The sequence below is a fragment of the Mesoplodon bidens genome (assembly GCF_964165515.1).
Source record: "Mesoplodon bidens genome assembly, chromosome: 7".
Taxonomy (NCBI): domain Eukaryota; kingdom Metazoa; phylum Chordata; class Mammalia; order Artiodactyla; family Ziphiidae; genus Mesoplodon; species Mesoplodon bidens.
In genome coordinates, this window is record NC_138164.1 from 108,645,107 (window position 1) to 108,660,634 (window position 15,528).

At 63.0% G+C, this 15,528-nt stretch overlaps 1 protein-coding gene across 2 annotated transcripts; it reads left to right on the top strand.

The window, feature by feature from the left end:
- The first annotated feature begins 418 nt into the window (after nucleotides 1–418).
- CCDC88B (coiled-coil domain containing 88B) lies at nucleotides 419–14,622 on the top strand. 2 transcript variants are annotated; one of them, XM_081240774.1, is made up of 27 exons: nucleotides 419–507; nucleotides 809–942; nucleotides 1,106–1,217; nucleotides 1,341–1,410; nucleotides 1,488–1,546; nucleotides 1,650–1,733; nucleotides 1,809–1,952; nucleotides 2,125–2,273; nucleotides 2,432–2,513; nucleotides 2,664–2,822; nucleotides 3,368–3,514; nucleotides 3,673–3,781; nucleotides 3,958–4,094; nucleotides 4,176–5,306; nucleotides 8,388–8,515; nucleotides 8,593–8,710; nucleotides 9,458–9,553; nucleotides 9,636–9,776; nucleotides 10,158–10,414; nucleotides 10,760–10,903; nucleotides 11,109–11,295; nucleotides 11,441–11,586; nucleotides 11,783–11,881; nucleotides 12,072–12,223; nucleotides 12,793–12,999; nucleotides 13,167–13,235; nucleotides 14,420–14,622. In XM_081240774.1, the coding sequence occupies exons 1-27, from the start codon at nucleotides 448–450 to the stop codon at nucleotides 14,473–14,475; spliced, it is 4,377 nt and encodes a 1,458-aa protein (XP_081096900.1). In that variant the 5' UTR covers nucleotides 419–447; the 3' UTR covers nucleotides 14,476–14,622. The 2 variants fall into 2 exon arrangements, with proteins under 2 accessions (XP_081096900.1, XP_081096899.1); XM_081240773.1 differs by lacking the exon at nucleotides 14,420–14,622 and adding an exon at nucleotides 14,235–14,404.
- The last annotated feature ends 906 nt before the right edge of the window (nucleotides 14,623–15,528 follow it).

Consider the following 15,528-nt stretch of genomic DNA (forward strand, 5'->3'; position numbering starts at 1 on the left):
AAGGGGAAAGGGAAGCCATGCAAATCAGAAGATGCAGGTGTGGGCACCTAGATGCCCCGTGTAAGGCCCCTTCTGAGGCCCTGGAAGGTACAAGGCCGAGGTCACCCTCTTGGGTTTCAAGTTGGGTAACCGAGGCCCAGAGAGGGGGAGGACTCACCTGCCATTGTCCATCGAGCCAGGAGAGCTGTGGGCCTTGCTCCTGGGTGGCCCTGACTCCACCGCCCCCCGCTAACCTCTGGGCTGGCCCTGCCCAAGATGCTGGGAGGATGCAGGGAGGCGAAGCGGGGGGTGCTGAGGCAGGACTCCGGGGGTGCACGGGCCTGCCAGCACCCGGAAGGAGGAAGCTGCACAGGGTGTCTGTGGCTGGGCCTGGGCCCACTCGGGGACTTCCTCTTCCTCTCAGGGCAGGTGTAGCCGCCAGAGCGGGACCAACACCCTGACCCCGTCATGGATGGGGGCAAGGGGCCCAGGATCAGAGACTTCCTGAATGGGAGCCTGGCCACCTGGGTGAGGGGGCAGTCCGAGGGAGTCTGGGGAGGGGAAATGAGCAGCAGGGAGGGGCTGGTGTGGGGTGGGGGGAGAGGGGGCAGAGCTGGGGCCTGAGGGGAGGTGGGGGCTCAGGTGGGGATGGAGAAGTCCAGGCAGCTGTGCAGCAGGAAAAGGGGTCCAGGCCCGTGGCCACTGGCATTCTGGGGACTGGTGAGGAGGGGGCTGTGCGGGCTCAGGAGGCAGGTCAGAGGGGCTCAGGATTCACTCTGCCGGTGCGGGCCTCCCACCCAGACCAGCTGACTCCTTTGTGTCCCCACAGGCGCTGGGCCTGGCCGGGCTGGTGGGGGAGCCGGAGGGGGAAGAGGAGGAGGAAGGAGAGGGGCCTCTTTGTCCGGAGACGAGGTTCTTACGCCTCAGCGACGGGGCCCTGCTTCTCCGGGTGCTGGGCATCATGTAAGGGGCATCAGAGGGGGACCCGGGGCATCTGCGGAGGGGTTTGAGGGGAGGGGGGCCAGGCAGCCTGGTGGGAAGAGCCTGACGGGTGGTCGGCAGAGCCTGGTTTAGGGGAGGTGGGTCCTCAGTTACCCTTCCCACCTATTGTCCCCTGTGCCCACAGTGCCCCCAGTTCCCAAGGCGGCCCTCGAATGATCAGGGGCCACGATGGTCCCGCAGCCTGGCGGGTGTGGAACCTAAACCACCTGTGGGGCCGGCTGAGGGACTTCTACCAGGTGAGGGGTCAGGAGGGGGAGGCTGAGCCTGGGAGCCCCCTGCCTGCGGGAAGGCCCTTCTCACATCTCCCGCCCCGTCCGGTCTGTCCGTCCATCCGCCGCGCCCGTCCGCCGCCGCCGCAGGAGGAGCTGCAGCTGCTGATCCTGTCTCCACCCCCAGACCTCCAGGCGCTGGGGTTTGACCCCTTCTCAGGTGCTCTCTCCCACCACCCCTTCCTGCTTCTTCCCCCTATCCCTGCCCGTTAACCCCTTGTGGCTTGTACCCTGCAGAGGAGGCAGTGGAGGAGCTGGAAGGCATCCTTAGGCTACTGCTGGGGGCATCAGTGCAGGTGAGTGGGGCGGGGAAGGGCAGGGTCCAGCTTTGGCCACAGAGGTGGGAGACTCCGGTGTGAGCCTCACTGTCCCCTCCTCGTCCCCCTGCTCCCCCTGCAGTGTGAGCACCGGGAACTGTTCATCCGGCACATCCAGGGCCTCAGCCTCGAGGTCCAGAGTGAGCTGGCTGCTGCCATCCAGGAGGTACAAGTTTGGTCGGCCGTCTGGGACACCCTGCCCCCTACTTCTTTGGCTGACCTGCTCTCCCTGTGCCTCCAGGTGACCCAGCCCGGGGCCGGCTTGGTGCTGGCGCTGGCTGGGCCTGAGCCTGGGGAGCTGGCGCCTCCAGAGCTGGAGATGCTGTCCCGGAGCCTGGTGGGGACACTTTTGAGGCTGGCTCGGGAGCGGGACGTGGGGGCCCAGGTACGAGGTGGCCGGAGGAGGAAGAGGAGGGCCACGGGGACCCAGCCCTGTGCTGGAGGTGCAATTGGGGGTGGAGCGCTGCAACAGTCACACACATCTTGTGGTGCTTGGGGGCAGATGTGGGGCTCTTGGGGTGGGTTACTCCTGACCCCTGACCTTTGACGTCCCCCAGCGGCTGGCTGAGTTGCTGCTGGAGCGGCAGCCGGCAGCCCCCTTGTTGCCTGAGGCTCCTGCCAGGACTCCCCAGGAGGGCGCCTCACACCACCTGGCCCTGCAGCTGGCCAACACCAAGGCCCAACTGCGGCACGTCCGGCAGGAGCTGTGAGCGCTGCTGGCTGGGAAGGACCTGGCTGGGTGGGGGTGGTGGGGGGCGGGCAGGGAGCGCCGCTTAGGTCTGGGTGGGGTCCGGATGGGGATCAGGCCTAGCAAGAGCTGGAGGGTGCAGGTCCCCAGACCCCTCCTGCGTCCCTTCCCTCCAGGGAGGAGAAAGCCGAGCTGCTGCTAGATTCCCAGGTGGAGGTGCAGGGCTTGGAGGCCGAAATTCGAAGGCTCCGCCAGGAGGTGCGCTCAGATGCCCCCAAACATGGCCGCATTCCCTAACCCGCTCCCCGCACCTTCCCCAGCCTACTGCCTCCCCCAACCCGGCTCCTTCCCGTCCTCATCCCTCTGGCCAGCGGGTGGCCCTTCCTAGCTCCGCACCATCTGGCCCAGGCCCAGGCGCTGTCCGGACAGGCCAAGCGGGCTGAGCTGTACCGCGAGGAGGCGGAGGCGCTGCGGGAGCGGGCCGGCCGCCTGCCCCGCCTGCAGGAGGAACTGCGACGCTGCCGGGAACGGCTGCAGGCAGCAGAGGCCTGCAAGGGCCAGCTGGAGGTGAGGCAGGCGACGGGGGCTGCAGGGGGCGGGGCATGGGGGGCGCGGCCTGCTGGGGACAGGGTGGGCCTCGAGAGGAGCGAATTTGGGCCAAGGGAAAGGTCAGGCCTGATGGAGGGAATAGTCACCGCTAGGAGAACGCGGTCAGGTGGTGTCTGGGGACAGGCCCTCTGGAGGATGGGGCAGATGGAGGGGAGAGGTGGAGGCTGTGGGTAAGGGTAGGTCCTGGAGAGGAGGGTGGGGCCAGTTGTAGGGGAGGCAGGGTCTGGAGAGAGCACCCAGCAACGGGGCTAAGTGGGGCTTAGAAGGACCTTGGAAGGCAGTTCCTGGGGAGAAGGGGCAAGGCCTACATAGGAGAAGGGCGGGGCCGGGTGCTAGGGAAGTGGTACCTGAAGAAACCTTGGAGGGGGAGGGGCAGATGGAGGGGAGAGGCGGGGCCTGGAGAGCACCAGGGGTGCAGGGTCAGATGGGGGAGGGGAGCCAGGGTCTGTGGCCCCGGAGTGCTGGGGGCATCGCACCACCGGCTCTCTCTGCTCCCCCACCAGGAGGAGCGGGTGCTCTCCGGGGCTCTGGAAACCTCGAAGGCGCTGCTGGAGGAGCAGCTGGAGGCCGCTCAGGAGCGCTGTGCTCGGCTGCATGAGACCCAGCGGGAGAACCTACTGCTGCGGACCCGGCTGGGCGAGGCCCATGCGGTGAGATTCCCAGAGTGAGCCCTGGTCACGCAGTGATCTGTGACCCCAGTGGTGATGCCTGTGACTCCTACTCCTTGTTTCCCCTCGTGACCCTCTAGCCCACACACTTGGCCTGGCCCTGGCGGGGAGAGCTTGTCTGACCCTGCTCTCCCCTCCAGGAGCTGGACTCTTTGCGGCATCAGGTGGACCAGCTGGCAGAGGAGAACGTGGAGCTGGAGTTGGAGCTTCAGCGGAGCCTGGAGCCAGCCCCGGGCTCCCCTGGGGAGGGTGAGTGGGACCCCAGTGGAGGGGCTGTGGGTGGGAGGCTGCCTGTGTTTTCCTGAACCTTAGTGGGGACAGCTCCTGATTTCATCCCCTTCCCCCGGGTGTGTCGGGGCGTGGGGGGTGTGAGTGAGGAGCCATAAGGTAGCAAAGGGGTCCTGACCTCATCTCCCACACCCCAGCGCCCCTGCCAGGAGCAGCTCCCTCTCTGCATGACGAAGTGAGGGAGGCAGAGGCTGGGCGGCTGCGGACCCTGGAGCGGGAGAATCAGGAGCTTCGAGGCCTGCTCCGGGCGCTGCAGGGGCGGCCAGGTGGCCAGGTGAGTCCCCTCCCCCAAGCATCAGCACGTCCTTCCTGGCATCCTCCTCTGGGTTTGACCATCCCTCTCATGTGCCCTCAGCACCCCCTGCTGGAGGAGCCGAGAGAGGACTCCGTGATTCCAGGGCCAGACTCAGCTCCCCAGACTCGGCGGGCCTCAGACCATGGCCCCCAGGGCTTGCCTGGTCAGGCAGGGGATGAAGGCCCCCAGGCTTTGGACCCGGCTCCCCTGGCGTCAGATTCAGCCCTCGAGGGGTTAGCTGAGTGTCCTCTGGCATCTGATTTGGACCCAAAGGTGGTGGAGAGGCCCCTCCAGGCGGCTGTCATGGTGCCTGTAGGCACGATGGCCCAGGAGTCAGGCCCCGCTGTAGAGGCACAGGAGTCCCTGAAGAAGGCTGGCCTTGGAGCCCCTCTCCAGGCCCCTGCCTCTGGGGCCCCACCTCAGGGTCCAGAGATCAAAATTCAGGCCCAGCTGTCGCTGGGAGGAGAGACTGGAGAGTCGGTGCCTGAGGCCTTGGGGCTGAGACGGCAGGACCCTGGGAGCAAACCCGGACTCTCGGAGCCCAGCCTCTGTGGGCAGTTGGAGGAGACCCTAGACCAGAGGCTGGACCTACCCAAGGGGCGAGCAGAGGCCAGAAAGCATGAAGAGAAGTTGGAGAGGATGGTCGGGGACCCAGTCCAACAAAAACCACAGCAGAAGGTGGAAGGGGCTCCTGAGGCCCAGACCTGGGAGGGGAGGATCCCAGGGGAGATCCTGGCCAGTGGTGTCCCAGAGCAGGAGGCCCTCAAGGACGAGATGGCACAGCTGAGGAGAGAGGCTGAGGCTCTTCGAGCTGAGCTGGAGGCCCAGGCCTGGAGGCTGGAGGCCCGAGGCACGGAGGCCGCCCGCCTCTCCGAGGAGCTGGCTCAGGCACGGAGGGCAGAGGCCGAGGCCCACCGGGAGGTGGAGGCCCAGGCCCGGGAGCTGGCCCGGCTGCGGGAGGCGGTGGAGGCCGCTGGCCGGGAGCTGGAGGCTGCGTCGCGGGAGCGGGGGGCGCTGGCGGAGGTGCTGGCAGCGACGGGCCGCGAGCGGAGGCAGTGGGAGCGAGAGGCGCCCAGGCTGCGGGCCCGGGCCGAGGCGGCCGAGGAGCGGTTGCAGGCGCTGCAGAGCGAGAGCCACCGGCACCTGGAGGAGGCCGAGCGGGAGCGCCGGGAGAGGCAGGCCCTCCAGGAGGTACGTCGGGGCTCGTAGCCGGGGTCAGGAAGCAGGGTTCCAGGCCAGTTGCTGGGTTTTGGGTTATTAATTCCATCAGCAGCCGCTGAGTGCCCAGCACTGAGCTGGGGCCGGAAATAGAAAGGTGAAGTCCCCTCCTGCCTCCCAAAGGCATGCCTGGCTTGGGAGAGGGGCAGATGTCCCCTGCCTTTGATGGGATGGCTGTAGCAGGTGGGCACGGAGCTAGATGGCCTGGGTGCAAATCCTGGCTCTCTGACTGTGGCGCTTTACTCAGCTCTGCCCCGGTGCCTCCCTCGGTGAAATGGGGGTGCTCTTCGTAGCTGCCTCAGCGGGTCTTTGGAAGACCAAGGGAGATAATGGCGTGAAGAGCCTAGTTCATGCTGGGCGAAGGCTCAAGATACGTTGGTTGTTACAGGCAAAGTGCTTTGAGAGCCCCACGGGAAAGGGAGCTGATGCCAGGGTCGGGGCAAGGAGGCTTCGGGGAGGGTTCTAAGGAAAGATGGAGATTTCATCCAGAGAGAACAGCATGTGCAAAGACTTGAAGGCATTAGAGATGCTCAGGGGCCCAGGAGATGTGGGGGAAGGTGGAGAAGTACATTGGACCAGCATTGTAGGTGTTGGTACTCCATCCCCAGGCAGGGAAATTCACCCAAGGGTGTGGGCAGACCTGTGTGAGGATGCGTTTGGGGAGGGTCACCTTGGTGTACAGGGGAAGCTGGGGCCATAAGGAGGCAGTGCCAGTGGTCAAGGTGGCAGGTGAGGGAATTCCCTGGCAGTCCAGTGGTTAGGACTCCATGCTTCCACTGCAGGGGCACAGGTTCAATCCCTGGTCGGGGAACTAAGATCCTGCAAGCTGCGTGGTGCGGCCAAAAAAAAAAAAGGTGGCAGGTGAGGCTGGCTGGAGCTGGGATGGGGGATGGAGGAGAGAGAAGACCTGGAAACCCCTCTATTCATTCAGTCAAGCATGTGTTTGCGGGCATCTCCTTGGCACCAGGCCCTATACCAGGCAGCCAGTGCATGTGTCCTTCGGGTGATGCTCACTCACATTCTGGGGTGGAGACAGGACCGTGCGGGGAGCCGTGGGGGTCCAGGAAGCACACTGGACTCAGGCTGGGGCATGTCAGGGAAGGCTTCCTGGAGGAGGAGGTACAGGCCCGAGTTTGTAGGGGTGGAGTGTGAGGAGGGGAGTGGAGGGAGGTGAGACTAAGCCTTCATTAATCAGGTTTCCTATAGGGCAGGGCTTTGTCTTCCTTATGAGCAAAGGAAGGAGTTGCAGCTGTTTTCATGAGGGCAATGAGGAGTCACTGGAGGGTTTAAAGTGAGCAGAGTGGTCAGGTCTGCGGGACTGAAGGCCCCTCAGGGGAAGCAGAGGAGACCACAAGGCAATGGGATGGGTGTTCAGGCCAGTGGGGCACAGTGCTGAGGGGAAGGTGTGCTGCAGACGAGGAATCACATGTTCTGGCTGAGCAGTTTCCAGTTTCATCCCTGTTGCACAGAGGAGGGCACTGAGATCCGGAGAGGATAAGTTATTTGCTCCGAGAGGCCTCCTGATGGAGAGGAGTGAGGAACAGGCTGTTGGCTTGGCCTGGGGAGTGTGAGAATTGGAGGTGTGGGTGAGAAGGTAAGGCCAAGAGGTTGTCTCTGGGGTCCACTTTGTAGGAGGTGACTGAGAGATGCTGTCAGACGCACCTGGATTATATCTCAGATCCCCTACTCAACTGTGTGGCTTGGGGCCAGTTACTTAACCTCTCAGAGTCTCAGTTTCTTTACCTGAAACCAGAATAAAAACAATACCTGTGTCACAGGATCCTGTAAGGTAATGAACGTAGAGAGTTTGGGGCAGTACCTGGCACTCAGTATGGGCTTAATCCGTAGAGAGGGAGTGCCAGCAGGTGGGCAGTGAAGGTAGGGGTAGGGCTGGCCGGCTGGAGGAGCCGGCTCTGAGGACCAAGAGGGTGGAAGAGGCTGAGGACAAAGGGAAATTTAGTGAGATTTCCTGGTGGAGCAGTTCCTGGTGATAGCTGGGTGTGGCACAGGCCGGGGTGGCTGGCCAGGGGAAGGAGGGCAGGGAACCAGGGGCCAAGGGGCTTGTCCAAGTGGGCCTCCCGGCTAGGGGGAGGGCAGGAGGCATGGTGGATGGGGCATTGAAGGCTGTGGCCAGAGCCTGCAGGGGGCAGGGCAGGGGTGTGGCCCGAGATGCAGGTCTTCCTGGGCACCACTGTTCTTCCTATTCTCTGCCCTGGGGCTCTTGTGGCTGCTGGCTGCAGGCAGCAGGGACACATGGGACTCTTAGTTTTTCAATGAGAGGCCGTGGCCAAGGGTGTCTAGAAGTGCAGTGACCCTGGGCGGTGGTCTGGGTGGGGTTGCTAAGCCAGGAAGATCAGAGTACGGGTTGGTAGACCCCATTTCCAAAGGTAGGATTTGGCGGGCGGCTGTCATGGTCGGGCCTTCCCCAGGGTTTCATCCTGCCAGGGCCCCCACCCCCCGTACCTCAGAATGGTTTGACCTACCTCGTGGGGCCCACAGGCCAGAGTGGGTCTCCTATCCACTTCCGCAGTGGTATGGCCCAACCGCCACAGGCTGCCTGGCCAGCGGCATCCTGGCCCTCCCCCTCCCAGCTCCCACTGTGGTTAGGCCTGGCCTTCACCAAGTTCCTGCCCTCTGTGGCCACCCTCCTGTGGCTGAGGGTACTCTCCAGACCCGCCTCCTCCGAGCCCCTCTTTCCCTCACATGACCTGTGTGGCCTCAGAATGTAGGGTGAATCCAGCTGTCACTGGGCACGTGAGGAACCATGGGCTCAGAGAGGTGAAGACGTTTGCCCAGCGAGTGTCTCTGACTCCGGGCCCAGGGGCCTCCCTCACACCCTGGCAGGCTTATAATCCCCAGCTCTTTCATACCCACTCTACAAGGCGACCAGGCCTTGTTCCCATTTTACAGATGGGGGAGTAGAGCCCCAAAGGGTTAAAGATATTTGCCCAGGGTGACAAAGCAAGGACAGAAAGCCGGGTCTCCTGACTCTCAGGCCTGGGTGAGGGCGGTGGTCTGTCCTTCTGGCTCTGAGGCTTCTCTGCCTGCCCTCAGGAGCTAGAGAAGGCCATGGTGCGGGGCCAGGAGCTGGGGGCCCGGCTGGAGCATCTGCAGAGTGAGCTGGAACGGGCGGCTGTGGAGCACCAGGAATTTCTGCGGGAACAGGAGTTCCAGCAGCAAAGGTGGGGTGTTGCCCGAGGGGCAGAGAGGGGCAGGCAAGGACCTGGGGAGGGCTGGGAGCCAAGACTTCTCCTGGCAGGTACCAGGGCCTGGAGCAGCGGCTGGAAGCTGAGCTGCAGGTGGCAGCCACCAGCAAGGAGGAGGCACTGCTGGCACTCAAAAAGAGGGCCCTGCAGCTGGAGGAGGAGCTGTTCCAGGTGAGGCCACTGCCCTGCTTGCCAGGGCCTCAGCCCACTCCTCCCTCCATCCTGCACACAGACAGCCAGGGCCGCGTGCACTCGTATCGCCCCCTTGGTCTTGCCCCTCAATCTTGGCCAGTTGCTCGCCTTGTGCCCCGATTTGGGGCCTATAGCAGGGAGCACTGTGCTGGGAGCCAGGCGGCTCTGCCCGGGCCTCGTCTCCCCCATTCCTCAAATGGGCAGAGCCTGGCGGCTTTACTCTGAGACAACTGCTGTGTCCCTCATGCGCTGGCTCCACCACTTCCTGAGCTCAACGACTATTGTCCTAAGTCGGGAATCGTTTCTGATGGCCCTGTTGCATGCGGGCTCAGCGCCGCTCTGGTGCGGCCCCATAGCAGGTTGCCACCGCCCTCAGGGAGCTCACTGTCCACCTGGGACAGAGGCAAGAACACAGGCGACCATAGCCAGTGGACCCCCAGCAGACTGCTTAGCTGGCAGGTGTGGGATTGATCGGGGGAGGTTTTCTGGAGAAAGCAGTGTTGAAACTGGGGCCCAGAGGAGGAGGAGGATGTGCAGAAGCAACAGCTCGGGCAGAGGCTGGGCTCTGCTGCAGAACCGAGAGACGGTGCAGAGAGTGACGGAGCGAGGAGGGCAGAGCTGCGGGATTCTGGGCCGTCGGTGCAGTGTGACCGGGGAGGGCTGCCAAAGAGGGTAAGGGTCTGCTGTGCTGTGCCCAGGCCGCTGCCACTCCCCCTCTCCTTGCAGCTGCGCCAGGGTGCTGTGGGACAGGGGCCTGAGAAGCAGGCTGAGCCGAGGGTCACGGAGGCCCAGAGCGCGCGGCTCATTGAGGTGGAGCGCAGTGTGAGTGTCGCCGTGGTGGGCACGGGGCTGGGGGGTGTGCCCCAGAGGCCTGGCACTGGCTAACCCCCTCCCTGCTGGGCAGAATGCAACGCTGGCCGCCGAGAAGGCGGCTCTGCAGGGGCAGCTGCAGCACCTGGAGGGGCAGCTGGGAAGCCTGCAAGGGCGCGCCCAGGAGCTGCTGCTGCAGAGTCAGCGGGCACAGGAGCACAGCAGCTGCCTGCAGGTGGGTGGCGGCTTGCGTACCTGTCCCCTGCCCTGTCGCTGCCCACTTCCTGCCCCTTCCCCCGACCCTGCCACTTCTCCTGTCCGTAACCCCTCTGCCTGCCTCTAGCCCCCACGTCAGTACCCGTTTCACCCCGTCTCCAGCCCTCTCCTCCACAGCCAGCCATCAGCCCCTCCTGCTTTCCCTGCCCCGACCGCAGCCCCATCTGTGCCATCCCTGCCTTCTGCCCCTTGCCCTCCCCTCCACGGCTGCCTCTGCCTTCGGATCCCTGGACCGCTCTCTCCTTTCCTCTGCCCTGCCCTCTGCCTTTTGCCCCCATCCCTTACCCCCTTTCTGGCCTGGGACGTCACCCAGCAGGCCCTACTCCCTCCTCTGGCCTAGGCTGAGAAGTCTGTACTGGAGCGGCAGGGCCAGGAGCTGCACAGAAAGCTGGGGGTGCTGGAGGAAGAGGTGCAGGCGGCGCGGCGCTCCCAGGAGGAGACCCGTGGGCAGCAGCAGGCCCTGCTTCGGGATCACGAGGCCCTGGCACAGCTGCAGCGGCGGCAGGAGGCTGAGCTAGAGGGACTGCTGGCCCGGCACCGCGACCTCAAGGCCAACATGCGGGCACTGGAGCTGGCCCACCGGGAGCTGCAGGGCCGGTGAGCTTCCTCCAAACTCCCAGCTCCTCTCCTGGGCGCCCCCTATCTGCCCAGAGCAGGTTCCTTGGGTGGGTCTGATGCCACCAAGGCAGCAGTGCCACCAGTGGACCCACCTTCATTGCTGTGCCCTCTTGTGTGGCTGGGCTCTCTACACATCCAGGGTGGGCTCACCCTGGGGCTCATTGGTGGTCGGTAGTGGTGGGCGCCTGGCACAGCGTTCTGCCCTGTGGCTTTGCCCCGGGGCTTATGCTTAGGGGAAGACGGACTTACAGGTCCAGACGGTCCAGCTACCTACACGCCCTGGCCTCGGTCCCTGCGGCCCTCTTAGCTCTTTGTTCATTGCAGGCACGAGCAGCTGCAGGCCCAGAGGGCCCACGTGGAGGCGCAGGAGGTGGCCCTGCTGGCAGAGCGTGAACGCCTGATGCAGGACGGGCATCGGCAGCGGGGCCTGGAGGAGGAGCTCCGGAGGCTGCAGAGTGAGCATGACAGGTACCAGCCCTGGCACAGCCCCTCGCCCTTCGGGCCAGTTCTCACTGTTCCCATCTGTGAAGTGGGTTGGTGGTGAGTTGGTCGCTTTCCCTGTGGGGTCCTGCTTTGCCTCCTCTCCCCATCAAGGCTCCTCTGGCCCTCATGAGGGGCCTGGGGGTGGGGTGGGGCAAGTCCCCTTGGAGAACAGCTCTCCTTGCCCCTGCAGAGCTCAGACGCTGCTGGCGGAGGTGTCCCGGGAGCGAGGTGAGCTGCAGGGGGAACGCGGGGAGCTGCGGGGCCGGCTGGCGAGGCTGGAGCTGGAGCGAGCACAGCTGGAGGCGCAGAGCCTGCGACTGCGAGAGTCCAACCAGCAGCTGGACCTGAGCGCCTGCCGGCTGGCCACACAGTGTGAGGTGTGGCGAGGGGTGGGTGGTGGCTGGGGAGGAAGGGTGGCCTGGAGGGGGTGTTGGGGGCTGGCAAGAGCGTGCAGAGAGTGGAAGGCGGTGGCCCCGAGCCCTGTCAAGCACCCCCGCTTGTCCTGCCGCCTGCCCCTGACAGCTGTTGACAGAGCTCCGGAGCGCCCAGGAAGAGGAGAACCGGCAGCTGCTGGCCGAGGTGCAGGCTCTGAGCCGGGAGAACCGGGAGCTCCTGGAGCGCAGCCTGGAGAGCCGGGACCACCTGCACCGCGAGCAGCGCGAGTACCTGTGAGGGGCCGTGGGGAGACGCCCTGGGAGGGCCTGGGAAAAGGGGGAGGCTGACCCCCAGGGGCTCGGGGCAGCGGGGATTTATCAGCCCATCCTGGGGTATGTCAGACTGTGTTAACGGGCAGGGTTGTACCAGGGTGTACCCCGTGTTCCTGCCCAGGCCTCAAGCCCACCTCCTCCCTCCCCATCCTCCCAGGGACCAGCTCAATGCCCTGCGCCGGGAGAAACAGAAGCTGGTGGAGAAGATCATGGACCAGTACCGCGTGCTGGAGCCTGGGCCCCTGCCCCGGACCAAGTGAGCGGCCCCTCCGTCCTGGTGGGCCTGGGGTCTTCCCTACCTAGCCCCTGCCCTGCCCTTCGAGCCCTGGCCCAGCCCAGGTCCAGGCCCCAGTGAGGGTTTGCCTGGCCTTTGCCATCCCAGACGTGGCCCTCTTGTCCCTCCTTCCTCCCTGGCCTTACCCCCTCTTGTGCCCTCTTGCCCCCAGGAAGGGCAGCTGGCTGGCAGACAAGGTGAAGAGGCTGATGCGGCCCCGGCGGGAGGGGGCACGCCTGGGGGCCGATGGGGCTGGCAGCACCGAGAGCCTAGGGGCCCCCCCAGAGACGGAGCTCTCCGAGGGCAGGGAGGCAGACGGGACAGGTGGGTCTGGGGGTCAGGTGACCAAGATGGTCCCTACTCCATGTCCCCACCCCCTGCCCCCGGGGCTTGCCAACGCCTGTGGTCTTCCTGTGTGGCTTGCACACGTGCTCCCCGCTGGCCTGCCCTGCTGCAACCTCTCCCCACTCCCCCAGATGGTTCCAGCAGCTCTTTGCCCTGCATCCCTGCTGTGTCCCTCTTGGCTGGCACCTCCCTTCTGCCTGCGCTGCCACCCACGCCATCCTGCCCAACCACAGCGGTACCTAGGACCTCGGAGCAGCAGGGGACTTTAGTGAGAAGTCATTTTTCCCTGTCAGCAGATGAGGAAACTGAGGCCCAGGGAGGGGAAACACCTTGCCCAAGGTCACACAGTGAGTTAGTGCCAGAACCAGCACAGGGTCCAGCCTCCTGTCGCCACCTTTGCTCACCCAACCCTGCGCCCCTTCCTGCCTTCACCTCTGCAGCCGCCTGTCCCCTGTGGCCCCTGTGCAGCTTCTCCCTGCTGGCCCCTCCACTCTGCCCAGCCCCTCCTGGCACTGCTCTCATACCCTCCCTGCCTGTGCCTCTTGCAGGGTCCCCCTCACCGGCACCCATGCGCCGGGCCCAGAGCTCCCTGTGCCTGCGGGATGAGACCCTGGCAGGTGGGCAGCGGCGGAAACTCAGCTCAAGATTTCCTGTGGGGCGAAGCTCTGAGTCATTCAGCCCCGGGGACACGCCGCGGCAGAGATTCCGACAGCGGCGCCCAGGCCCGCTGGGGGCACCCAGCTCCCATGGCAAAGGTGAGGGAAAGGGTCCCTCCTCCCATTAGTCCCCCAGTTCCCTGTGGACCCACCAGCTCCATGGGGGAGGGGGCTTCCTTCCTGTCTCCTATGTCTCCCCACAAGCCCTGTTGCCTCTGTGTTGGTCCTCATGGCCCAGTGGCTGCCTTGTGCCCGCCCCCCCCCAGGACCTGGCATGGGATGGGATGGCTCTGTCGAGACCCTGGCGGAGCGTGAAGCAGATGCCAACAGAGAGGGTGAGTGGGGGCCTGGGAGGGCGGGCGGGTAATTGCCCTGCCGGGGGCCCCTGGCAGGCCTCAGTCACCCATTCACTCATTTGACAATGAACCTTTACGACGTGCCAGGTGATGTGCTATAGCTGGGGACACAGCAGGGAACGTTCTGGTGTGGGGAGGTGGGAGACAGCAAATAATTAATATGCATAAAAATAAGAATATGCATAAGAATATGCATAAAAATAAGAATACGCATAAAAATAAGAATACGCATAAAAATAAGAATACGCATAAAAATAAGAATACGCATAAAAATAAGAATACGCATAAAAATAATAATATGCATAAAACAATAATATGCATAAAAATAATGTGCATAAAATAATAATGTGCATAAAAATAATAATATGCATAAAAATAATAATATGCATAAAATAATAATATGCATAAAATAATAATATGCATAAAAATAACAATGTGCATAAAAATAACAATGTGCATAAAATAATAATATGCATAAAATAATAATATGCATAAAAATAATAATATGCATAAAAATAATAATATGCATAAAAATAATAATACACATAAAAATAATAAAATTATCTACAACGGCTCATCCAACAGAAACCTGATGTGAGCTCCACGTGTAATTTAAAAGTTTTAAGTAGCCTCATCAGGAGACGTAGAAAGAGACGTGTAAAATTAATTTTAATAACATATTTTGTTTAACTCAGTATGCCTAAACTATTATCGTTTTAGTGTGTAGTCAGTGTAAAGGCCATTAATGAGGTATTTTCTATTATTTTTTTCACACTAAGTCTGAAGTCCAGTGGTATTTTACACCCAAGCACATTGCAGTTCAGACCGGCCACATCTCACGTGCCCGGTCCTATACTGGGCAGCTCAGCCCTAGGATATTAGGAGGTGCCAGTGTTCTGGGAAAAAAGGAGAGCAGGGTGAGTGAGATCAGGAGTGCTGGGTGGGCAGGCAGCAGTTTTAATTAGGGTGCTCACGCAGGTCTCCAGGAGGAGGTGAAGGAGAAGCAAAGGCTTGGAGGTGAGAGTATGTCCTGTCCACATATCTGGGGAATGGCTTCCCAGGCAGAGGGAACAGCCGAAGCGAAGGCCTGGCATGTTTGAGGCCTGGCAGGGCAGCCGGGAGTCCCCCGAGGGAGCGAGCCTGAGCTGAGCTTTTCCCTCCAGACGTCGAGGTGCAGGAATCGGAGAAACGGACTCTCGCCCCTTCCCTCAGCCAGTGACACTGCGTGGATGGGGAGCTTGGGAGTGGAGTCTTCTCGACCCTGGAGTCTCACCGGGGGCCCCAGGCAGCCCAAGAATTTGGGGAGGCAGGGCACTTGTGGCGAATCCTTGGACAGGGAGGCCTGGGCCCCCAGGTCCTCCACAGCCTGCACTGGGGCCCCGAGCTGGAGCTGGGATGACTTTGTGGACAGGGGCGATGGCTGGCCCCCACAAACAGCTCCCACCTGGGGCTCCGCCATGCGGCCCTTGCTGAGGAGGTGGTCTCTGGGACACCCCCCAGCTGAAGGAGGCAGGCAGGAGTGGGCAAGAGAGCCCCCTGCCCGGTCCAGACGGCGAGCCAAGGACCATTTCCTGGGGACTGTGGCCCGGGCCCATGTCTGAGCCTTAGCTGGGATGTGAGGGACACGAGAATAAAGCTGGGATGCAACCACCTGAATCTGTGCTCTGTGTCTATCAGTCGCATCTAGGAGCCACTAGGTGCCACGGACACATGTGGCCTGGAATCCTTCTCTGCTGGCAGAGGCCTGTGGCCATTGGCCTCCTTGCCCTTCATGGGGCAGCAAAGGGCTTTCTTCAGGGGAGGGGCCCGCTGGGCTGGCCTGGACGACGTAGTGGTGGGGGGAGGGGGCGGAGGTTCTGGGTAGCCAGCAGAGTGGGTGGGGTCTGAGTCTGGGCTCAGCCTTTGCTTGAAAGGTGGGGTCTGGGCTCCCAAGTGTGGGGCAGGAGAAGTACCCAGAGGGCCTGCGCCCGCCCCCTGTACCCTCTTCTCTCCTTTTATTTCTTCCTGCCTCCTCGTCCTCTCTCCTCCATGCCTTTGGGGCTGAGCCCCTCCCCAGGGAATTTACCGCCCTTGGGGTGTCGCCCGGTGTCGGGGGCTGTTGTGGAGGGACACACGAGGTGGGAAGGATGCCGGGGTCTCTGACCAGGGCCTCTAGGGTGACTGACGCCCGGGAAGGGGGCCATTTGCCTGGGCGGCAGGATGTGAGTCAAGGCACCTGGGGCCGCCCAGAGTAGGGTGGGGCTGCCCGGTTGAGGTGAGGCAACCTGAATCT